The sequence below is a fragment of the Mus musculus genome, chromosome 8 (genome assembly GCF_000001635.26).
Source record: "Mus musculus strain C57BL/6J chromosome 8, GRCm38.p6 C57BL/6J".
In the NCBI taxonomy this organism is placed as follows: domain Eukaryota; kingdom Metazoa; phylum Chordata; class Mammalia; order Rodentia; family Muridae; genus Mus; species Mus musculus.
The window spans coordinates 125,080,124-125,105,423 of NC_000074.6; the positions used below are offsets into that span (position 1 = coordinate 125,080,124).

The 25,300-nt window shown below is 48.8% G+C and overlaps 1 protein-coding gene across 8 annotated transcripts in view, besides 1 other annotated feature; it reads left to right on the forward strand.

The window, feature by feature from the left end:
• The window catches only part of Disc1 (disrupted in schizophrenia 1), a 216,377-nt gene that overhangs the window by 31,357 nt on the left and 159,720 nt on the right, over window positions 1–25,300 (forward strand). For 6 of the 8 annotated variants that reach the window (XR_003947282.1, XR_001778440.2, XM_011248388.3 and 3 more), the window contains exons 2-3: window positions 7,331–8,325; window positions 10,250–10,319. Coding sequence is in view for 6 of the 8 variants with exons in the window: in XM_011248388.3 (XP_011246690.1) it covers window positions 7,331–8,325; window positions 10,250–10,319 (1,065 nt within the window). In the remaining 2 variants the exon portion in view is untranslated. Of the gene's footprint in view, window positions 1–7,330; window positions 8,326–10,249; window positions 10,320–22,483; window positions 22,923–25,300 lie in introns of those variants that run through there. The other 2 variants (XM_017312834.2, XM_017312833.2) reach the window with 2 other exon arrangements.
• Window positions 3,241–4,797: an enhancer, noted in NCBI's record as "VISTA enhancer mm1749". NCBI's record gives its function as "enhancer in: blood vessels[4/8]" and the evidence as "EXISTENCE:transgenic organism evidence [ECO:0001131][PMID:17130149]".

A 25,300-nucleotide genomic window follows, 5' to 3' on the forward strand; every position in this document is an offset into this window, starting at 1 on the left:
TAAAACTAAATTTGACTAAAATCTCATGCAATAGCCAACTTTATTCTGAGCATCAGACAATTTATATTCTGAGGGTTAAGAAGAGTCTCCCAAGCGAAGTTTACAATCACCAGTATAAGTCGTACATGGCAAAACACGGTTTTCCATAGGGTCATTTGAGTGACGACAGCTGATGTAAACTCACTCCTATCTGCTACACCCGGAAGAGGCACAAAACCACACCCCAAGGACAGTTCCGTCTTGAAGAATCTGAGGCCACCAGGTTCTTCTCTTGTCTCCTTGAAGTTTTCTCACAAGCGCTCCGAATTCCCCTCACACAACTCCATTTCTGGACTGTGTTCCAACAGTTGTAAAAGACAATTAATTGTATTACATCTCATCTCAGACCCATCAGTCACAGCCCCCACCCGCCGCAAGCTGCTACAACCCAGGACTGTACAGATGCCACTACAGGCTGGCACCACGCAGATCGGATTCCTTCCGCTGCCCTCACATGCCTGCACCATGAGCCAGAGCTGGCATGTGGAAAGAGCATTGAACCCCCCAGGCACACAGACAGACAGACAGACAGACAGACAGACAGATAGTCACACACACACACACACACACATGCACACGCACATACACACACACTTTCCTGGCAGGACCATGTGATGCTGTTGTCAAGTCATCTTTTGGGTTAGGCATTAAGAGTGGCACAAGGCTTTGATGTGGGCTTACGTTCTGAGTACTATGAAAAGAAAGTACAAAGTAGAGATGCGCTTCCATCTCTGGGGAAGAATTTACATGTGCCATGCTGATAATTTGGAACAATTTTGTGAATAAACATATCTCCAAGTTGGCATACAAAGGGGCGGGGACACTTTAGAGAGCCCCGGAAATGAGCTCCTGCATAAAACGTGGCGTTAAACAGAAAGCCAGGACTTTGCGAATGACTTGAGCAGAGGCTCTTTTGTTCGCACCGATGCGGGAGCTTGCTGCTCTTTGCTGTGTAAACATATGGCCAGAAACCCAAGTTGCTGAGTTGTTTTGAGATAAGAGCAACAGAGAGGCCTCCTTCTGGTTCATCCATATTTCATTAGGGCAGCAGTTAAAAGATTCATTAGAAACACCCATCTGTAGCCAGCAGCTTTCTTGAGGGGGCTCAGATGGAGGCTGGATTTTCTGAGTAGCACTTCACATGCACAGAGAAAGACAACCATTTACGAGAATTAAAAGCTCGGCAGAGAGAGGCTGCCTGGTAAAATGTTGGAGCGTACCTGTGCTCACGTGAAGCAGCGCTCACTCCATAAGGAATCCCAGAGTTTATCCTGAGCTCAGTAGGCGTGGCCATGGCCCGGGAACATGGATTTGGGTTGCCCTGAAGGATATGTTCTGCTGTGGAAGAGGTTACACGAGTGTTTATAGTCATACAACTACACAACAAAAAAAGTTGTACATCAAGGTGTTGCTCAGACACTGTGGGGGGTGGGAGGGGGAGGGACTGCAGGTGGGTTGGTTATAACACAGCAGGGACGTCTCTGGTGTAGGTCTCAAAGGCTGTCTGATAACAGACACAGACAGAGTGGGCAGTGGATAACTATCAAGGGGATTAACGGTAACCCAGGATGATTTGGGCTATTGATCTGTAGCATTCCAACTCTTCAGAACCACAAGGCTCTAATCAGTCAGTAACTCTTGCAGAATCTTGACCATGGGGTGGCTCTTTCAAGGAGCCTTGAACTGACACCTGCTGCATGCTGGTAACCCTTGACTGACACTTGCCTCAGGTCTGAAAAGGGGAGGAAGCCGGACCCAGAAAGGCGGGTCAAAATGGGAAGCTCTTGGTCAGGGTTGGGCAGGGACCAAGGGATCCTGAGATCACACCCTGGGCCACCCTAGTAACTGTCCTGGAGGAACAAAGATAATCCAAAGAGACACCTGTGCCTTTTCCTTGGCTATCAGAGCATTGGGATAATGGTCTCACTGGGAGAAGTCTCATGTTAGGAAAACTGGCTTCCAGACAGACTTCCGGCTTTAGAACAGGCTTGGGCTCTGCCTAATGATTTAATAAACCTGTACACACAGAAAGTAGAGTGGTGTTCACCAGGGTCCAGAGGAGGAGTAGGAGGGTGCCAGTCTTGGACGGGGATCATGTTTCATTCTGGGAAGATGTTTAAAAACTCCTGTGGATGGATGGTAGCGATGACTGGACAACAGTGTGAATGTACCCAGCACCACTGAACTCAGCTCTTATACGTGGTAAGAACGATAAATCTTGTTGTGTGTATGTTAGCTTAGTAAAAAAGTACTGAAAATATCCTGGAGGAAGTGAATCGAAGCCTCGGAGAGGACCAGGGAAAGCAAAACCCCAAGTTTGTGCTTCTCAAAGTATCCTGTTGGGAGTCAGCAAACGACGGTTCTCCAGGTTCCACTCTTACACACCTGGTGGACGTTTCTGGGAGAAAAGAGAGAAGCGTGGGACAGTGTCATGGCTTCAGTTCTAGAACCTTCTTTTGGCTACTGTGTTGTTCAGGGTTCTTTGGAGAGACAGAATCAGTAGAATGAATCTCTCTGTAAAAATGGATTTATTAGAGTGGCTTACAGGCTGTGGTCTGACTGGTCCAACAGTGGCTGTCTCCCGATGAAAGGCCAAGGCTCAGTAGTTATGCGGTCCACAAGGCTGGGTGTCTCTGGTGCCTTCAGTATGTGTCAGAATCCCAAAGCAGTGGGCTCTAAAGTCAGTGAAGGAATGAAGTTGTCAGTGAGAGTAAGGGCAAGCAGGCAGAGAACAGAAGATCCCTTCCTCCATGTCCTTTATGCAGGCTGCCACCCCCCCAGGTGTGGCCCAGATTAAAGGTGGATCCTCCCACCTACGATAAATGATCCAGTCCTCACAGGTGTAACCAGGATCTTGGGTTTTGGTTAATTCTAGTTACTACTACGAATAGCTAGTACAGTTCTCCACCCTGGTGATGATGGTGGTGATGTGTGTGTGTGTGTGTGCTTGTTTGTAGGCATGGGCAATGGCAGAGAAGCTTGCTATTTTTAGTCTTTCTGTTTCGTAATATCAAATATTTATGATTTTTCAAAATTACACAGACGTGTGTGGTGTGGGGGTTATGTGCACATGAGTCCCAGAGTCCAGAGGAGGGCATTGGCTCCGCTGGGATTGGAGTTACAGACAATTGTGGGCAATTGTGCCTATGCTGGGAACTGAACTCAGGTCCTCTGGAGGAGCATCCAGCACACTTAACCACTGAGCCATCTCTCCCGTCTTGAAATATGCCTTCTTAACCGCTAAGTCATCTCTCTAGCAGCTCTGTGCTGTAACATTGACAGCAAGGTAAACCCAGTATGCTTTCAAACATGGCCTCAACCTTCCTTATTACTTTGGGTTCATACTGAGTAACTCCTAAGATGAACGTGCCATCCTTTTCCCTGAAGCACAGCGAGCTTCATTTGTGTCTCCAGCGGACAGCCAGGAGCTTGTCGGTCCTTGCTTCCCACCAAGCTCAGCATCCCACTTTGCTCTGGTCCTATGAGGTCTTTATTGTGGTAGCATGGACACTCAGCCTAGGATAAAGAGAACCTCTGGCAAAAGTAGTTCACCTTCTCAGGGCAATTGAGGAAGAAATCATTAATCTCTTTATATTCATATTGGCTTTAAGTTTGTAGTCAGGTAAAGGCTCTTCTGTGTGGCCACAAACTCAGATTGGGTATTTGAGGTAAGAGGCAGCCGACAGTGCTGAGCAGTGTGAGTTGACCTTTTGGGCTTTGGCCAGCTTTTGGCCAGGGAACACAGCCAAGTCTATTTCTTGTCACCAGTGATCTCTAGTTCCGTGGCCAGTTTAAAGCTCCCCACCGATGCTCCATCTTTATCGGCACAGCCTCCAGCTGCTCTGGGTCATTTTAACTGAGCAGTGACTAGCAGTTTGAGGCTCCCTTGTTGAAGTGTTAGCTTCCTCCCTGAGAACTCTCTCTTCCAGCATCCTCTCAGCCAGGGTTTCCAGGGAGTTGTTGGACTGTTCAAAGAGGCCCTTTGACACCTAGCTTGGTTTCAAGCATCTGTCTGTCCCTTCCCTAGCATCTTGGAGCCACAGGCCCGGCTGCAGGGTATGGTGTGTGTGTGTGTGTGTGTGTGTGTGTGTGTGTGTGTGTGTGTGTGTGTGTGTGTGTGTGTATGTGTGTCCCTAGGCAGGTACAAACTTTCCTTTGTCTGGTCTTAATCTGTAGGCAATGGGCCTGTGGCTCTCCAGACTTACAGGCCATGGCTGGAGCAGTTGGGGTTTACAGTGTCAGGACCCCAGGAGGGTGACACACAGGCATTTGGAAAGAATCATTTTTTAGCAAGTTACTCTCTACTTGGGAATGCTCTTTGAACAATAGGACAGCTACTTAACTGGTGGCATTTGGGTTACAAAATAATTGGAAGTCTTTTGTCCCAAAAGACAATAAGGTTTTGCCAGACTCATTTAGGATGTGAAGCTGTGAGCCTTTCCACCGGCCGGCCGCAGCGGCCAGAACGCAGTGTTCTCTGCGACAGGGATCCCCAGCTCTTTAGTGGTTCTCTTGCCAGCTTTGCAGAAGGTGGAGGGACAGCTGTCCCTCTGGGGCTCCCTCTGTTCCCGTTTGAATTCTGAAGCCAAGCTGGTGGGTGCTCCAAGCTGGTGGGTGCTCCAAGCTGGTGGGTGCTCCAAGCTGGTGGGGCTCTGATACTGTGGTGAGCATGGTTCTGGGCAGGGGGTGACAGAGAGACAGGGGACACTAGGATAGCAAAATGACCACATCAGCTACCCCAGAGCTGTAATGGGCCAAATATGTGGTTATAAAGTAACAGGGAACAGAAATCTGTCATTTAACTGCCTGTCACCAAAGTCATCATCTCAGTTTGGAACAAAGAGAAAGGAGAAAGGATGAACTTGGAGGGAGGCAAGGCTCAGGGCTGAGGCAGGCTTTGGGGAGTCAGAGTGAGATCTCAGGAGTTAACTACAAACTTCTGATTCATTCATTCATTCATTCATTCATTCATTCATTCATTCATATTCATTCTCTGTCTCTCTGTCTCTCCGTGTCTCTTTCACTGAGACTTGGAACTTGCCAATTAGACTAGGCTGCCTAGATGGAGAACCCTAGATATCCTCCTGTTTCTCTACCTCCTGCGAGCTAGGGTTACAGGTGTGTACCACCCTGCTCAGCTTTGTCTATGGCGTGGTATTTTTGTGAGCTTGACATATGTCCTTGCCAATGGGAATGCATTTTTCTGTGTCCACACCATGTAGAGATCAAAGGTCAACACTGCATGTCTTTCTTCATCTTTAATATTTTTTAAAAAATATTTATTTATTTAATGTATGTGAGTACACTGTTGCTGTCTTCAGATACACCAGAAGAGGGCATTGGATCCCCATTACAGATGGTTGTGAGCCACCATGAGGTTGCTGGGAATTGAACTCAGGTCCTCTGGAAGAGCAGTTAGTGCTCTTAAACGCTGAGCCATCTCTCCAGCCCTTCATCTTTAATTTTTAAAAATGCATTTTATATCTATTTACCTTACGTGTATAGGTGTGTTTTCTGCATTTATGCCTATGTACCGCCCACATGACTGGTGCCAGGGCAAGACAGGTATGGGCATGGGATCCCCTGAAAATGGAGTTAGATATGCTGGTGAGTGTCATGTGGGTGCTGGGAACTGCATCCTGGGCGCTTCTGCAGGAGCATCAAGTGCTCTTGTGGAGCAGAGGCCCATTTACATCTTGAAGGTGGCGGCCTTAGAAAGCCTGCGCTTGCATTCTGTAGGTCCGACACATGGCTGAGAAAGCCTGCTTTTCTAATCCAGTTGGCACAATCAAGGTTATGTGGTACCTATTGCACCCTCGGCCTCAGCCAGCTTTCCAGCCTCTCCATCTTTAATTTTTGAGGCTGACTCTTTCCCTGACCATGAAGCTCATCAATTTGGCTCCATGGTCAGCGAACTTCAGGGACCCCCCTGACTCTGCCTCCCAGCACGGGGACTGCAAACATGCACCACCACACCCAGCACTTTAACCTGGGCTGGGGGGGGGTGGTGGTCAAACTCAGGTTCTCGGACTTGCACAGCAAATACTTTACGTGCTGAGCCATCTTCCCAGGCCTGTAGCTAATAGTTCACCACACTTTTATGTTCCATGTCCTATTCTAAACTGTTTATACAGATGCTAACAAGAACCTTGTATATGGGGTCCTTCTAACCACCCCCTCAACTGAGGGGGAACCGAGGCACACAGAAGCCAAGCAGCCTGCAGAAGGTTACACAATGAGCAGTTGATATGGTCATATTTGGACCAGACAGTGAGGTGACAGGATTCTTACTGTTCCTATTTCTGCAGGGTAGCTAGGTGAGGACTCAGCCCCTGTGGTCCACTGTGTGAGATGAAGAGACAAATGGCCTCTATGTCACAACCAGTGACTTAGAGAGGGTTTTACTGCTGTGAACAGACACCATGACCAAGGCAACTCTTAAAAAGGACAACATTTAAATGGGGCAGGCTTACAGGTTTAGAGGTTCAGTCTATCACCATCAAGGTGGGAGCATGGCAGAGTCCAGGCAGGCACGGTGCAGGAGAATGCTGAGAGTTCTACGTCTTCATCTCAAGGCAGCTAGGAGAAGACTGACTTCCAAACAGCTAGGATGAGGGTCTTAAAGCCCACACCCACAGTGACACACCTACTTCAACAAGGCCACACCTTCTAATAGTGTCATTCCCTAGGCCCAGTATATACAAACCATCACAGACACCGAGGGCTCGGGAATGCGTTGGGAACGTGGGAACCTGGATACTTGGCTACTGCAAATCCAAGTGTCATTCAATAGTGACTGGAATACTTGACAGAGTCACATGCTGATATTTTGGTGTCCGGTGGCTTGCTTTGCAAGCCCTCTCCTGGAGGGACACACTATGTATCATCAGCACTAGGACAGTCGCTGGGGAGCCACCAAGGCTGTGTCCCCAGGACACTGACAGTCTGTCAGACAGACATACAGTAGGGCCTGCTGCTCTGCCAGCAGAAGGCTGGGATGCTGGGCTGACTGGGCATCTGCAGAGGGGCACCAACTTTCTTTTGGTTTTTAAAGACAGGGTGTTGTGTAGCTCAGGCTAGCTCGAACTCCCTCTGGTAGTAAGGATGACCTTGCTTTCCTGACCTTTCAGCCTTCCTGTCCCAAGGACTGGCATCATGGGAGTGTCCCACCATGAGTTTTCACGCTGTGTCTTGGATAGGTGTACCCACAGAGACCTGCATGGCTAGCATGTCCTCCCCGTGCCGCTCCTGCTGATTCAATGACATACACTGTTTTCTCTTCTCTTCTCAGACAGTGGGCATGGCTTACCGCCTGCAGTAGCCCCTCAGAGGCGGCGGCTGACACGGAGACCAGGCTACATGAGAAGCACAGCGGGTTCTGGGATCGGGTTCCTCTCTCCAGCAGTGGGCATGCCACACCCGAGCTCAGCAGGGCTGACAGGCCAGCAGTCCCAACACTCACAGTCCAAGGCTGGACAGTGCGGACTTGACCCTGGGAGCCACTGCCAAGCCTCACTGGTGGGCAAGCCTTTTCTCAAGAGCTCCCTTGTCCCTGCTGTGGCCTCTGAGGGCCACCTGCACCCAGCCCAGCGCTCTATGAGAAAAAGACCAGTGCACTTTGCGGTTCATTCCAAGAATGACAGCAGACAATCTGAGAGGCTGACTGGGTCATTTAAGCCTGGGGACAGTGGGTTTTGGCAAGAATTATTATCTTCAGACAGCTTTAAGTCTCTGGCTCCTAGCCTTGATGCACCCTGGAACAAGGGATCAAGGGGCCTGAAGACTGTGAAACCTCTGGCATCACCGGCGTTGAATGGCCCCGCTGATATCGCATCCCTTCCCGGCTTCCAAGACACCTTCACTTCCAGCTTCAGCTTCATCCAACTCTCCCTTGGTGCTGCTGGAGAACGCGGAGAAGCAGAAGGTTGCCTGCCATCCAGAGAGGCCGAACCTCTGCATCAGAGGCCCCAAGAGATGGCAGCTGAAGCATCTAGCTCAGACAGGCCCCACGGGGATCCTCGGCATCTCTGGACCTTCAGTCTTCACGCTGCTCCAGGCTTGGCGGACTTGGCTCAGGTGACAAGGAGCAGCAGCAGGCAATCAGAATGTGGCACGGTCTCCTCCTCCTCCTCGGACACTGGCTTCTCTTCCCAGGATGCATCCTCCGCTGGTGGGCGGGGCGACCAGGGCGGCGGCTGGGCCGATGCCCATGGATGGCATACATTGCTCAGGGAATGGGAGCCCATGCTGCAGGACTACCTACTGAGCAACCGCAGGCAGCTGGAGGTGTGTGTGCTTCTGGAATCGGGTCACCTCAAACTCAGTGTTGGGTGGAGGCGGGGAGTGGGCCACCGACTGAGTGCTGGTCCCGGAAGCTGCAATGGCTCCTGGGACGACTGAAAAGATGTGGCGGCACATCTGTCTCCTCCACATCTGAACGCGCATGCTCTGCTTTCCGCTTTCTGGCTGTGTGGCTTAGGTGCTGGCATGTCCTCTCTGATGGGGCCCATACTTCTCCACAACCTTTGACCTGCAGTGTGGTTTGTTCGACTTAGGACACTGGGGCCTGGCAAGATGGCTCGGTGGGTAAAGACACTTGCTGCCAAGCCTGACTGCCTGAGTTTGATCCTCCAGAACCCACATGGTGGAAGAGGGAGCTGACTTCTGCAAGCCATTACTTCTCCTTGCCCCATAGCAAACAAATCTGATAAAATAAGACATTGGGAGGGTAAGGGGGGACAGCCAGCTCAGGTTTGGAAAGAGTGAGAAGTTAGGAGGGGGAGAAGTCTGATCAGGCAGGCCCCATCCTCCCCTGTTTTGTTTCATTGCCCCATGTAGGCTATGAAGGTCCTCCTACCAAGAGACTGTGAGTATGTGTGTGTGCATATGTGTACATGTGTGTCTGTGGTGTGTATATGTGTCTGAGTTGTGTATGTGTCTGTGGTGAGTATATGTGTCTGAGGTGTGTATGTGTGTGGGGTGTGTGGTGTGTATATGTGTCTGTGGTGTGTGGTATATATGTGTGTGGTGTGTGTGTGGTATATGGTATATGTGATGTGTGTGTGTGTGGTATGATGTGGTGAGTATGAATATGTGGTGTGTGGTATGTGTGTGTGTGGTATATGGTATATGTGATGTGTGTGTATATATGTGTGTGTGTGTATATGTGGTTTGTATGTGGCCTGAGGACAACCTTGAATGTCATCTTCAATTTTGTCATGGGGCTTGAGTGCCTATGAAGCCAGTGGGCCTCATGGACTCTTCTGTCCCTTCTCCCTGTGAGGTGGGATTACAGCCATCATGGGTCACTATGCCCAGTTTTCTGTACGAGTTCTGAGCATGGAGCTCAGGTGCTTACACTTGCCAGGCAAGTGCTTGACTGACTTCTCATCTCCTCAGCGTCCACCTTTAGCGATTAGAAGCAAGTTTTGGCCATAGCCTGTCAGGAAGTTGTTCTGGAATGAAGGCATGGCTGCCAGTGACTCTCCAGGCCCTTGTCCATCTCTCCCCCACTCCTGTGCTGGGGATAGAACTAGGGCCTTGTGTCCTCACCACTGAGTTACATGTCCAGCCCAAGACACCAGCTTCCCTGCGATGGACCCTTCGAGCATATCCACAGCCCCTCCTGGGCTGGCCAGCCTGGCTCTCACTTCCCACGTTCACACTTGCCACGATGCTCTGAGCGTTAGTGCATGTTCAGAGGCCATTTGGCCTGCAGTCGGTGTTCCCTCTCCCCACGTAGCGCTTCATGGAACAGCACTGTGGTATTTGTAACATTCTAAGTCTTTCTGGGGAGCTCATGTTTAAATTGTGCTTTTTGCCATGTACTTGGCATTGGGAAACTGTATATTTGTGTATGTGTATGTTTTTAAAAAGAGTTTAAGGAGAACTTCACTTTTAAAATAGTTTCCCTATTTTAAAAACAGTATTGCTTTTTAGGATTTTAACTTTTTTTATTACATTTTTTATTTATATGTGTGCATGATGGTACTTGTGCAGAGGTCAGAGCTCAGAGAACTCCTTGTGGGAGTTGTGTGGGTTCTGGGGACCAAGCTCAGGTTCTCTGGCTTGGCATCATGGCCTTCACCCTCAAGCCATCAGGACAGCCCGCTTTTGAAATAGTTTCTAAGTGCTCGTAGATTTTACCAAATGAACTCACTTGAATTAATTCGTGATTTATGTCTTATGTTTCCCTTTCTCACCCACACAGGTCACTTCCTTAATTTTAAAGCTTCAGAAATGTCAAGAAAAAGTGGTCGAGGATGGCGATTACGATACTGGTGAGTCCAAAGCTGTTCGTAGACAGTTTCATCTTTCTCCCTGATGGCTGTCTAGGCGAACGTCTTTCTCCGCTTCTTGGTCTCAGCCTCCTTCATCCTGGGAGCTGTGTGGTTGAATCTTGTGGGAGTCTCTCTCCTGGGGCAGCTGGCTAACAGGCTGCCATGTTGGTCTCTGGATTTCAAAGTGCTTTGGAGCATCAACCTCTCTGGCAGGCGAAACCTCATTGACTGGCCGGGAACAGGTGTGGAGTCTGCTCTGTAGGAAGCATGCTAGCTCATCACCTGTCCACCTGTAATCCACGGATCCATTAGCTACACCCAGTATGGCACACATGTTGTGCCTCGTAGCATGGGGGCAACAGGGGAAGAGGGAAGAAAATGCCGGTCCTGCAGCTGGGCATGGTGGCACACGCCTTTAATCCCAGCACTTGGAAGGCAGAGGCAGGTGGATTTCTGAGTTTGAGGCCAGCCTGGTTTACAGAGTGAGTTCCAGGACAGCCAGGGCTACACAGAGAAACTCTGTCTCAAAAAACCAAAAAAAAAAAAAAAAAAAAAAAAAAAAAAAAAAAAAATGCCAGTCCTGTCTGTGGGATGGTGGATGGTGCCATCATCACAGGGCTTTCTGGCGTCGTGCTCTCTCCACACGAGATGTAGAAACGAGTTGTGTTCAAGAGATGTCAGGCAAACCAGAGCCTGGCATCACATACTCATGACTAAAAATAACCAAGAGAAGAAAGACAAATTACAACATGAGGCGGGGGTTCGGGGAGGAGCTGGTCAGAGCCCACTGAGGAGCCAAACAGGAGTGGGGCCAGAAAGAGGCGGTGCTCACTGGGCCTGAGGCGGTGCTGACTGCTGATTGGGCCTAAGGCGGTGCTCACTGGGCTGGGTGGGTGGAGACAGAGCTTTCAGGGGTGGCTGCTTTGGAAGGAGCCTTAAGAATTCTGCTGGGTTTGGGGAAAGGAGGGGGCTTAGGATAACTAGAGTTCCTCTAGACACGTGTGGGGCTGACAGACACTCCGGCTCACGGCCTGGTTTAGGATACCAGTACTGGCCCGGAAGTAGAATGCAGAGCCTCGGATCCTCTGAAAGCTGTTAGCTGAGTGCGAAGGCTGTGCAGTGCTACTCCAGTCGCTATGCCTTGAGCTGTTAGGATTGCAGCGGTGTTGGCATCCGTGAGTGACTTCCGGAAGGAGCTTGTCAGTTCCTCCGAAGAGCAGGGGTACACTCTGTGTGCACTGTTGAGTTTCTCTTTAGGGAGTGAGAGGATTTTGGGGGATGGAGGTGGGACTCGTCAGGTTCTCCTATACCTTTGCCTGTAGGCCACCAGATTTCACAGATCCTGGATGAAGAATGAGTACCAGAGAGAGCAGAAGGCATGGGGCGGAAGCATCCTCCATGATGGCCCCTGGGGTCTGTGCTGCATCACAGATAGAAAAAAGCCAGCTCTTCCTGGTTCTGAGTCAATGCTGGTTTGTCTGAAAGACAGCCCTTTCTTTTATGCGCCCTGCATTGCAGCATTGTGTGAGCTTGTTGTCACTGTAAGGGGCTGACTCCTAGTCCCTCCTCCTTCAGGACATAGCCCTCATGTACTATGTCACATGAATGGGAAACACACCTTTTCCCCACCTCAAGACATAGAACTTTCTGGACTTGGCTCTCCTGTTGGTCTTCTGTCCAAGACATCATTTCTATCTTTTTCTCTCAATATCTCTGACACCGTTTGGGATGATGCACTTATCAGAGAAATCAGAAAAGGCACTCTTCTTCAGCATCCTTCCTGGTCACCCTCCTTCAGCATCCTTCTTGGTACCTTTCTTCAGCATCCTTCCTGGGTACCCTCCTTCAGCATCCTTCCTGGTACCCTCCTTCAGTATCCTTACTGGGTACCCTCCTTCAGAATCCTTCCTGGGTACTCTTCTTCAGCATCCTTTCTGGTACCCTCCTTCAGCATCCTTCCTGGTACCCTCTTTCAGCATCCTTCCTGGGTACCTTCCTTCAGCATCCTTCCTGGGAACCCCTCTTCAGCATCCTTCCTGGGAACCCTTCTTCAGCATCCTTCCTGAGTACCCTCCTTTAGCATCCTTCCTGGTACCCTCCTTCAGCATCCTTCCTGGTACCCTCCTTCAGCATTCTTCCTGGTACCCTCCTTCAGCATCCTTCCTGGGTACCCTCCTTCAGCATCCTTCCTGGTACCCTCCTTCAGCATCCTTCCTGGGAACCCTTCTTCAGCATCCTTCCTGGTACCCTCCTTCAGCATCCTTCCTGGTACCCTCCTTCAGCATCCTTCCTGGTACCCTCCTTCAGCATCCTTCCTGGTACCCTCCTTCAGCATCCTTCCTGGTACCCTCCTTCAGCATCCTTCCTGGTACCCTCCTTCAGCATCCTTCCTGGTACCCTCCTTCAGTATCCTTCCTGGGTACCCTTCTTCAGCATCCTTCCTGGTACTCTCCTTCAGTATCCTTCTGGCTTGTTCCTTATTGTGTGCTCAGAATTTCTGGAGTGGGCCTAGCACTCTATATTTCTCTAGTTTCTAGAGGACTCGGGGATTAAGGTTGGAGGAATTGTGGCTCTAAGATTCTTCCACAGAGGGGCAGGCCACAGGGCAGTGGCTGGGAGTTTTAAGGGGGCATCTGTCTGGTTCACAGTAAGTCACATCCTGTTTAAGTCCTCAACTTGCACACTTGGCTTGCATATTGAGAGCGTAAGTGTCCTTGTGAAGTGTATATCTGGTTGCTGGGCATTCAGTAGATGCTTTATGAGGTATTAAGATGTCTTGGTACCCACACTCTCACTGCCTTAGAGCAGACGAGGAGAAAGCACTACAGAGTTCTCATGGCAGAACATTTTTGGTTTGGGAGGTTAGGTGGGTGCAGGGAGAAAGCTATGGGAGGCAGACGTCCTCCTGGGATGAGACTCAACACTGACGGTTATCTGTGATGGATGAACCCTGCCCCAGTCACTAGGTGATTGTGGAGGTTTGAACATCAACCGTCTCCCGGAACCTCATAAGATTAGACACTTGGTTCCCAGCTCACGTGGCTGTTTTAGAAGGTCGTGGCGCATTTAGAAAGTGGAGCCTAGCTGGCAGAAGCAGGTTGCTGGGGGTTGGGGGGAGGTGGGTCTTTGAAGGATTGAACCTCTTTGGGATTTGGTCTGTATTTTCTGCTGTCTAGTCAGCCATGATGTAAGACCCTCTACTGCAGGCTCTGACTGCCACCATGAGTCACTACCATGGTGAACGGAGGATCCTCTGAAACCACAAACCCAAATAAACCCTCCCTCCTTACATTGCTCCTGTTAGAAGAACAGAGGAAGAAGAAAAATAACAGAGTATAGAGTTCTCATAGGTCAATGAGATTCTGGGTCAGTGAGTCCTCATCTTCAATGAGCTGACGTTTATTGTAATGAGATTTGTCGAAAGACCCTGGAATATAACCTTAATTCCCACCTAGTTTCTCCAGGTTCCTAAAAATATTGGAAAATTGTTGAGATTTATTTACATCCTGTATAAACTTTGTTACTCTGTGTGTGTGTGTGTGTGTGTGTGTGTGTGTGTGTGTGTGTGTGTGTGTGTGTAGACAACAGCATACTTGCTCTCTGTCTTGGGGAAGAGTGTGTGATGGTGTGTGCCGGAGCACACCAGGGGAAGCTACAGGACAGCCACATATCCCCAGGTTTTTGCTCCTTTTTCCTTTCGTTCTATGCTCAAGAGAAAGATGTGGTTGGCACAGAATAGAAAGTTCCATGTTTTATCTCATTAAAATCACAGCAAGTTTACACTGCAAAGCCTCCTGGGGGAGACTCCCTAAGGACTCTGACTCCTCCCATCTCCCTTGCCAGGGAAGTCAAGTTCTTGTTTCTTTTATCTTTACTGCAGGCTGGGAAGGCCTTGGGGGGGGGGGGAGAATAACAATACTTTCCATGTTTGCTTAGGGTCCTTTTCCCATGAGACACTTTTAGACTCATTACATTAATGCCTGCCTGTGACTGAAGTGCTAAGGGCAGGAACAAGACTGGGAGAGACCACTGCTTGGACGCTAGGGTGCAGAGTAGACATTCCCGTGTCTCTGTCTAGGACTCAGCCTAGAAGGAGGAAAAGATTGTCCACAGGGATCCTGTATTGATACCCCACTGGCATACTGTAACCCTGCCTGCTACTTCACTGCCAGATGAGCCAGGAGTGGGTGTGAGGTGGAGCAGAAACTCTTTGGATCTTAGCATCTCTGTTTCTCTTTCTGTGTCTCTGTCTCTCATACATACACATACACATACACATACACATACACATACACAGACACACACACACACACACACACACACACATACACACACACACATACACATACACATATACGATGTTTGGTCCTGTGTGTTCAAGTGTGTGGAGGTCAGAGGTGGCTGGGAACTGAACCTGGATTCTCTACAAGAGCAGTAAGTGCTCTGAATTGCTGAGCAGTTTTTCTGTCCCCCAACACACCTTAGGAAATACTTGAATGTTGTGGCATTAGAGTTTAGAAAAATTTAGACAAGCAAATGGTTAGGGTTAGGGTTAGGGTTAGGGTTAGGGTTTAGGATTAGGGTTTAGGGTTAGGTTTTGGGGTTAGGGGTTGGGGGTTAGGGTTAGGGTTAGGCATCTGTTACAGTTGGTTGCATAGGTTTGTTTGTTTGTTTATCAAGTTGCCTACAGTGTTTAGCCTCGTGGTATGCATGGAGCAGAGAGAGTACAAGACTCTGGCATGCAGCCACGAGGGCTCTGCAGGCTGCCATGTGGGGCTGAGGCAACATCTATACAGAAGACTTTACCATGGAGCTGAGGGCTGTGTCAAACTGAACAGTGAAGCCAAAACTGCTTCATGCTCAGGATAATGGCAGACTTCACTCTTAAGGACAAGGGCATGGCAAGCTCTGCCACTCGGTTTGTGATAAAGTCCCCTTTGGTGGCAGCACATCGGAGCCATCTCAGGATGCACACATACAAGACTATGTCTCCAAGTTCTCCATGGGCAGTATGCCGTATGAAACAGGGCGTCTTAAATGTAGACCTATGTCTCTCACACCCAGTCTCTCATACTGGTTTCCATTTGCCTCTGGTTTTACCAGTTTCCCAGAGACTTTTGTAAATGTCACATGGTTGGAATATGAAATGTCCTCACAGGTTTGTGTTTGCAATGCCTGGCCACACTGGCTTGGGAAGGTTGTGAACTTTTACCAGGTGGAGCCTCTCTGGAGGGAGCGGCTCACTTGGGGATGTGTCTTGAGGGTTACATACATGCTGGTTCTCATTTCTCTTCCTGCTGCCGTCTTCCTGCTTGATGCAGTCATGTGACCAGTAGCCTCGTGCTTTCCTGTTGCAGAGAAGAGCTACTCGGTCCTCCATGCCTGCCCTGTCATGACAGACTGTCTTCTCCAAACTGTGAGCCCCAGCAGCCCTCTCCTCACTAAGCTCTTTCTGTTGGCATTTTTATTTTTATTTTTGTCACAGCCATTAGCTAATACACAAAGTAACCGTTGATCGATGTCTGATGGTGACAGTGTCACGAAGGTTTGTATGTGGGGCTCTGGAAAAGCTCCATCCATTATCCATCCATTAGCTGGATATTATGCATATTATAATAAAGAGCTGCCCTGGACCACAACCGGCAATTGAATTGGCTGACTGACAGCTTCTACTAGAAGAATGTTCTAACTCTTCTATTTTTGCACAAAGTGACAGAAACAATTAACTTATTTGACCTGAGACCCTTAAAAACACCCTCATGAGATGTGAAAAAATTGGTGATAATGTACTTATACATTGATTTTGTTCCTCTGTATTTCAGTTGAGGCATTATGAAAATGAGTTCTGAATTATTTAGCAGCTCCTTTTCCCATCTCTTTTGATGGGGAATGTTGTGTTATAAAACGATAAAGAGAGGGGGGATATGTTTTGGTGAAGGTATAGTCAGGTGTGGGGGAATGGGGCGCCTTGGCAGGCCCATGCTGAGGCATCCCTTCCTCCTGAGGGACCAGCCACAGGATGGTATAGTATAGAATTGAGTTTATTCAGGGCATGGGGAGGGGAGTTGAGAGGGTAGTAGAGGCAGAGAGAGAGAGAGAGGGAGAGAGAGAGAGAGAGGGAGAGAGAGAGAGGGAGAGGGAGAGGGGGAGGGGGAGGGGGAGGGGGAGAGGAAGAGAGAGAGAGAGAGAGAGAGAGCGAGCCCAGAAGAGAAGTAGAGGCTAGCCATGAGTAATTGGAGAGGTAGGGGTGAGAGGACAGAGCGGGAGCAAGAAGTCAAGAGCAAGAGAGAGCAGAGGGGGCAAGCAGCCCCTTTTATAGTGAGTCAGGCCAGGTAACTGAGGGGCAGAGCTCAGGCAAAATGCTAATATGGATAGTTCAGCAAGTCCAGGAGAGAGTCCTGAGATGGGCAAGGAGACAGGGTGTCAGAGTGGTAGTTGTTTGCCCTGCAGGGTGCGCTTAGGCTCCTGTTTGTTCCAGGGTAAAGCAGGAGTGTAACCCTGTTCCCTGGTGTGGGAGGTGTCAATGTGAAGGTGCTGTGTAAGAGGCATCCACAGCTCAGTGCATGAGAGGATGGGTTCCCTTACTTCCTGTGCCCCGTACACATTAGAAAGCACTAGAAACGGAGGCTTCTGAATAACCTATGATGGTAGTTATCACGGGAACAAGAAGGCAGGGCAGGATAATTCGGCTTCTTGCTTTCTATGTGGCAATAAGAAGCTCATTGTGTATGATCTGATTTCTTTCAAGATGCAAAAATAAAATTGTAAATGAGGTAAAGCAACCTCTGTCCCACAGCATGCAAATTACAGTGAAGCGTGTGAAGTTTGAATATTCTAAACATCTTAGTGAATGGGTTTTTCTTCTCTTCAGGGTAGGTTTCTGGATCTGTCATCTCGTTAATTTTATGGATTTTTTTTTTTTTTGGGTGACATTGAACGACACTGAGGAGATAAATTTGTAACCCTGCTTGGGTTTATGAAGACCTAACATTGATTATTGTTGCAGTTAGTTTTAGTTTTTAATTATCAACTTGACTCAGCCTAGACTCACCTGACAGGAGAGATTTAATTGAGAGATTGCCTAGATAAGACTAGCTTGTGGAAATGTCTACTGGGAATTGTCTTGATTAAATATCTTGTTAAATGATGCTGGAAGATACAGCCCACTCTGGGCGGCATCATTCCCTAGGCAGGTGGTCCTGACCTGTATAAGAAAGCTAGCTGAGTATGAGCCTGTGTAAGCCATCCAGTCACCCAGCAACCTTCCTTCATGATTTCTGACTCAGGTTCTTGCTTGAATTGTTTTGACATCCCTTCACAAAGGGCTGTGACCTGAAAGCCAAATTAATCATTTCCTCTCCTAAGTTGATTTTGGTTTAGAATGTCTTATTACAGTAACAGAACGGGAATAGACAATCATTTGTTTGCTCGAGATGGCATCTTACTGTGTAGCCCAGGCTGGTCTTGAACTCCTTTTAACTCAGCCTGGTATCACACAGCTAGGATTACAGGTGCAGTGCATATCCAGGCTTCATTATCCTGGTTTTGAAGCTAGAGGGGAGGGGGTGAAAAAATAACAGAATGAAAGTAGGATCCAGATGCGGAGAGGGGAAGGGCTCTGTCTTGGGACCGTTGCCCCTCCCCACGGACCTCTGCTCTTCTGTGAACTCTGGCTTTGTGGGAGGAGAAGATAATGAGCCATCTCAAGAAAAGTGTCACTGTTGCCTTTAAAACAATTACAAACACGGTGGCCTTGGCTCTTGGCACTGTGCCTTGGATCACTGGACAGCTTTTGGTTTGTATGAATTGTCCAGGCATTTGATTCAGTCTTGTGTCTTGTCTACTGAAACTGCAGCACATGTGGTGACCACCTGCTCTCGGTGGCGGATCAGTGGCTGTTTCCTCTAGACTTAACATGACTTGAAGCCTGTTTTCTGCTGCACTGTTTCCCAAGTCTTTGCTGTGGGGATGTGATTGCTCTATAGGCCCTGTCTGCATGGTTAGCTTGATTGTCAACTTGAAAGAATCTAGAATCTCCTGGGCAAGGAGCCTCTGAGCATACCCATGGGGGATTATCTTACTTGCTTTAATCATGGCAGGAATACCTGCCGACTGTGGGTGGGGCCATCCAAGGGCTGGGATCCCAGCCAGTGTAAATGTAGAAAGGGAGTGGAGTGGCTCAGTCACAAGCATTAGCTGCTCTTTGCTTCCTGTGCTTGAAGATGGTCAGCTACCTCTCACTCCCAATGCTGCGACTTCCCAGAAGACAGACTTTCTTCCTTAGGTTGCTTTTGTCAATGGTATCTTTATTACAACAATAGGAAAATGACCAGTAAACTGTCCTCTGGAGATGGGCCCCCAAAGCTACCCAGGTGGCCAAAAACCCAAACCAAACCAACCAACCAACCAACCAACCAACCAACCAAAACAAACAAACAAAAAACCAACTCTTGTTGGCAAATAACTATTTGAGAGTGCACTGAAGTCATCATTGCAAGGAAGTGGATCCCAAGCAGTACCAGGGTGGTGACATCCATGAAAGGCCTTTTCTCGGATCCACAGGAGTGCCTGTGGCTGGAGGACTCCAGGCCCAGTGTGCTGAGCAGTCCTGATGGACTGTGAAAGCAGCCCCAGGACTGAGACTACCTCCGCTGTTCACTTTGCTCAATGTACTGTTACTGCACGCCCTTCTCCCCACAAGAGGAAAAAAGGCAGACCTCATGGGTCCAGGTGGCAAGGCTTGTGTTCAGAGTCAGGAAGGATGGAGGAGCAAGATGAAGAGCATCCAAGAAGGCGCTGTAGGTCAGGTACAGTGGTTGACCATCTCCAAACCCCCAACTGTATGCCACACTGTGGAGACACACACTGGACAATTCTTCTTGCTTGTTTTTGTACCACAGTTCCTGACAGTTTCTTCATAAGTAAGACCCAGTCTTAGGTTGGAACACCACTTTTCTAGAATCCCAAGACTGTATTATGCCTGCCACCCTGCTATGGCTCTCTATCTTGAGCTTTCTATCAGCTCCAAGAGCTTAGTTCCTGCTACAGCAAAGAAGTACGGGGCTTCCCTTACTGGACTGGGAGATGAGACAGCTTGTAGGTTTGTGTGTGTTCCTCACGAGTGTCTCTTTTCTGCCCTTTGACCTCAGCCTGACCTGGGTATATCGATTCACTGGTCTCTCCGTGGACCCTTGGCTTCTAGCCTCACCTCTCTGTTTATCTTCTATTTCTGCATCCCACCTTAATATCTTTCCCCCTTCCTGTCTTAGGTAGGGTTTCTGTTGCTCTGATGAAACACCGTGGTGGAAAAACGAGTTGAGGAGGGAAGGGTTTATTTGGCATACGTTTTGTATATCACTGTTCATCATTGAAGGAATTCAGGACAGGAACTCAAGCAGGGCAGAGATCTGAAGGCAGGAGCTGATACAGAGGTCACAGAGAGGTGCTGCTTACTGGCTTGCTTCTCGTCGCTTGCTCAGCCTGCTTTCTTATGGAACTCAGGACCAACAGCCCAGGGATGGGACCACCCACAGTAGGCTGGGCCCTTCCCCATTGATCACTAATTGAGAAAATACCCTACATATGGATCTCATGGAGGCATTTTCTCTTAATCAAGGCTCCTTCCTCTCTAATGACTCTAGCTTGTGTCAAGTTGACCTAAAACGACCCAGGACACTTCCCACTTCACCTGACCACACTGTTGTTTATGACGTGTATAAATAATCCAGACAACCCTCTCCCTGTCCTAACTACACTTCTGGCTACATTTTCTCTGTCATAATGCTATTTCTCTTTGGTCTCCCACTTGCTCCAGAGGGCAGGGGGCCTTGACCCATACCACACATCTGTGAACACCATTCTTTCTTTGTCTTAGGTCCTGGGGACCCTTCTGCCCTGGGGTCAATGTTCTCCACACTTGTGTGTCTTCCTAAGTATTATACTTGAATATAGCTGTTGTCTCTTCCCTTGACTAAATTTCTTGGGTAGAAGAAAGACAACCTTATTTATATTTCTTTTTATTTTTTAAAGAAAAAATTACATAATAAATGCTAATTAAATACATTAAAGAAATAGTTTTTCCTTTTGCTTTGTTTTAAATTATCAGCTTATTGCTTGCCTAACTTTAACTGTACCCTCCAGCTTGATGCTTTTCAAAGTTTTCTCTTGAAGAATGTTTGGAATATAGCCTATTGCAAATGGTAATTATCATCTTTATTTTTATGAGACAGGATTTCATGTAGTCTAGGCTGACCTCAAACTCTCTATGTAGTTGTCTTAGTTAGGGTTTTACTGCTGTGAACAGACACCATGACCAAGGCAACTATTTTAAAGACATTAAATTGGGACTGGCTTACAGGTTCAGAGATTCAGTCCATCATCATCAAGGTTGGAGCATGGCAGCATCCAGGCAGGCATGGTTCAGGAGGAGCTGAGAGTTCTATATCTTCATCTGAAGGCTGCTAGTGGAAGACTCACTTCCAGGCAGCTAGGATGAGGGTCTTAAAGCCCACACCCACAGTGACACACCTACTCTAACAAGGCCATACCTCCAAATAGTGCCACTCCCTGGGCTGAGCATATACAAACCATCATAGTAGTTGGCAATGACATTAGATTTTTGCTATTCCTGCCTTTATCTCCTAAGTGCTGGGATGTAGAGTTGTGTACTGTCATGCCCAGTGTGTGTGGTGCTGGGGGGATTGAACCCAGAGCTTCTCCCTTCATGCTAGGTAAGTACTCTAGCAACTGAGCTGTCTACCCAGGTCCATTTATTGTCATTTTATGGTTATTATTAGTAGGTAATTATGTGAGCAACATAATCCTAGGGTTCAGTACCTTAGGGTCAATCTAGTTAAAAACCTGACAACAGAAGCCAGGTTCTCAAAGCACAACAGGCTGTATATTACAATATAGATCTTGTAAACTCCCCAGGCTTTGATTTTTTTCTTAGGTGTCACTAGGGCAACAGGGTCGTTAGGAGAATTATCTCATACTATGACTGGGCTTGTAAATAGTACCTATTGTAATAGTGTGTTGGTTTGAGTAAGAGTGACCCATATACTAACAACGGTAAGCATATTTGAGTGCTTGGTCATCTGGGAGTGGTACTATTTGAGAGGGATTAAGAGGCGTGGTCTTATTGGGGTGGGTGTGGCTTTGTTAGAGGAAGTGTGCCTCTGGGGGTGGGCTTTGGGGTTTTAAAAGGTTAAGGTGGGCCTCTCTCTCTCTCTCTTCCTCTCTTCCTCTCTCTCTCTCTCTCTCTCTCTCTCTCTCTCTCTCTCTCTCTCTCTCTCTCTCTTCCTGCTGCCTGTGGATCCCAGTGTAGAGCTGTCAACTCCTTCTCCAGCACCATATCTGCCTGTGGGCTACCATGCTTCCCACTGTGATAATAATGGACTGAGCCAATCAAATGTTCTCCTTTGTAAGAGCTGCCATGGTCATGACGTCACTTCACAGCAGTAGAACTCTGACTAACTCAGATGGCTTACCTCCATTGTCACCTGACTGGATTTAGAGTCACCATGGAGACAGGTTTTGGGGAATCCTTTTGGAAAGATTCCACTCTGCAGAGAAGGCTACCCAGATGTCCGTGGCACTGTCCTATAGATTTGGGTCCTGGACCGAATAAAAAGGAAAAAGTGAGCTGAGCCCTAGTGTTCAGCTGTCCGCTCCTCCGGAGTATAGGGCTACCATGCCTTCCCTCCACAAGGTGTCCTATGTCCTTGAGCCATGACCCAGAAGAAACCCTTTCTTCCTGACGTTGTTTTCACCACAACAGGAAAAATAACAAGAAACTGAGTGAGCGTTAGCCACAAGCACAGACCTGGAATTGCACTTAGGTGTTCAGAGGCTACGCAGAGTCTTCAGCTCACATCTTTGTTTTTTTCTGTTCAGTTTGGCTTGTACCCAGCTTCCTGCTTCAGATAAACGGAGAGGGTCTGGCTTATTGCTAGGGAGAATGCCGAGAAACCAGGACTCCGAGTGAAGGGAACATTTCATATGTCGTAATAGACAGACAAAGTTATTTTCTGTCACGACAATGGATTGGCTGGGATGACCTTTTGCGGCTGATGACAGTGACAGGCGGAAGGGACAGTCTTCCACTTGACCTTTATACAGTGTGCCAGCTAACGCCGTAATTTGGAATCCATTGTTATTGACAGGCTTGGCAGAGCACGGACTTGACAGGAGCTTGTCGGAGGGAGCTGGGAACCGGCAGCAGCAGCAGCACTGTCAGCCTCGGAGTGCAAGAAGGACCTCTGCGTGCCCAAGGGTGGCTTGAAATGATGGCTCTCCCCACTCTCTGCCAGCACACTTAGTGTAAATTAGCTCCTCAGGGAGTTTGTTTTGAAGTGAGATTTGCTCATAATGAGTTGTAATTGTCAAAAGCTTGGTTCTTCTGTCACCCCCACTTACACTGGCTTGTCACCCCGACTGTCAGCTCTCATCTTCCTTGTCAGGGCCGTGGTGGGATGGTTTCTTCTCGTCTTGTCTATCCCTTTATTTTTGCCTTTCTCTGAGGTTTGTTCCCTTCCTGTACTTTCTACCACAGGGACTTTCCCTGAGAGTCCCTCGTGTGGATTGAAGAGTGGGTTCTGCTTCTCTTCGTGGACTGCTTTAGGGCAGAGTCGGTTCTGGGCATGGTTCGGGGAGGGGTGGCCAGTGGGCTTAGTGAAGGAAACCCTTCTTACGAACCAGTTTGTCCCTCCTGACACTGCCCCGTGGATCCCTCTCATCAGCTCTTCAGGGACCCACTGTTGGTCCCAGCTGTGGCAGTTAACTATGGGAAAGGGCCTGCCATTGTGAGATTCTTGCCCTGCTCCCAGCTTTCTTCTCAAGCCTGGTATGTCATGATGGACAGACCACATTTCTGAGTACAGCAAGCCTGCTTTGCTTTCCTGCCAGGCCAATTAAGAAGCCATGAGCAGATACACATAGCTTGTTGACAGAAAGGGCTTCGTCGCAGGGCTTGGCTAGACAGTCTTGGATAAATGTTTCTGCTTACCTGCATGATGGTGGCGCACACCTTTAATCCCAAGACTCAGGCAGAGGCGGGCAGGTTTTTTATGAGTTCAAGGCCATCTTGGTCTACAGAGTGAGTTCCAGGACATCAAGGGCTATACAGAGAAACCCTGTCTTGAACCACAACCCACCACCACCACCCCCCCCCCCCAAATCTGCTTTTTAAAATGTCATAGCACAAATGAAAAAGAAAAGGGGTTAGGTAGAAAAAACCAGGATGGAAATGAAGCAGGCTGTGGAAACATGAGGCGTCTAAGAAGACTATTTGGCTTCGTGCTCCTAGCAGGTGAGTCTCCCCTGCTTAAGCAGGCTGGGGAGACCAAGGGTATTCACGCCTTCAGAATGGGAGTCCATTTATGCCAAAGGGTGAGTGGAGGCCTGGCTCTTCCTCTTTATCACACAGGCTCCAGGGCCAGGGGTGGCTGTGTGTGCAGCTGGCAGTCCTGAGAGGATTTGCCTTACAAATCTCCACCCCATTTGGCTCCAATACCAAACAACAACAACAACAACAACAACAACAACAACACAAACCAAACCAACCAAGCCAGACGGCAAATGTGTTTGAAAAGTCCCGCTGAGGAGCCAATACCCTGGGAAGCTCCAGCCCCCCCCCCCCCACACACACACAGAGGGAAGGCTACCCTCCCCGCAGCCCCGTGATGGCTTGGTTTAGTGGAAGCTTGACTTCGTGGGATTCAGGCACAGCCAACCCATGACAGCCTCCCTGGGGGAATCACAGTTTCTGTGGGGCCGGGGACCCTGACTGCATGCTCCCTGCTTAGTTACTGGGCCCAGGGATAGATTCTCCTGGTTCCAGTGCTGGAAACTGAACTTGGATCCAATGGAAGGGCAGCTAGTGCTCTTAACCCCTGAGCCCCCTCTCCAGTCCATATATTCTTGTAAGGAAGAAAAAACAATCTAGAAAAGTTAATAGAGAAGGGCACATGTAGGTGCCCGCTGCCCTCTTAGACCTTTCTGGTCGCTGTGACGGAATATCCAGACATAAGCAGCGTTAGTAAGAAATGGTTTGTCCTGGCTCACGGTTCCTGGGTCCATCATGGTGGGTGGTATGGCAACAGGTGTTTGAGGGAGCCGGTCACAGTGCATCCGTGGTCAGGAAGCAGGGAGAGATGATGCCGGTCACAGTGCATCCGTGGTCAGGAAGCAGGGAGAGATGATGCCGGTCACAGTGCATCCGTGGTCAGGAAGCAGGGAGAGATGATGCCGGTCACAGTGCATCCGTGGTCAGGAAGCAGGGAGAGATGATGCCGGTCACAGTGCATCTGTGGTCAGGAAGCAGGGAGAGATGATGCCGGTCACAGTGCATCTGTGGTCAGGAAGCAGGGAGAGATGATGCCAGTCACAGTGCATCTGTGGTCAGGAAGCAGGGAGAGATGATGCTGGTGTTTGGCTTTTATCTCCTCCTTATTTGTCAATTAGTCAGTGTGTGTGTCTCTACCTCAGTCAAACTCATCCAATCTCAGTAATCCCCGACAGCCTGACAGAGGCATGCGTTCAAGGGATTCTACGCCCTGCCAGTCGCTACTAACAGTCGCTACGACAGTCGCTGCTAACGTCACACATATAACCCCAACTCTTAGAGTTGACGCAGGGGAATCCAGTGTTCTAGGATAGTTTGGGTTACGCATGCAGACTCCGTCTCAGAACAACAGAAGAAGTCAGAGTGGAAACAGTACAGAGAGCTGTACTCTGGGCCCTACCTCTCTTGGTGCCAGTCCATGCTCACCCTAAGCCCTGGGCAGGCAGCAGCTCACATGCAGAGCCAGGTCTGTAGCGTGCTAACAGCTTTCCCCGTTCCTATACTGTGCGATGGTGGTGGACACACTAGCCGTGGCTGACTCTTCTTACCAAGCCTCATGCACCCCAAGGAGTCACTTACACATGGCCCCATGGCTACGTTAACACTGATTAAAATGAACCTCTCTGATGGTCCACCC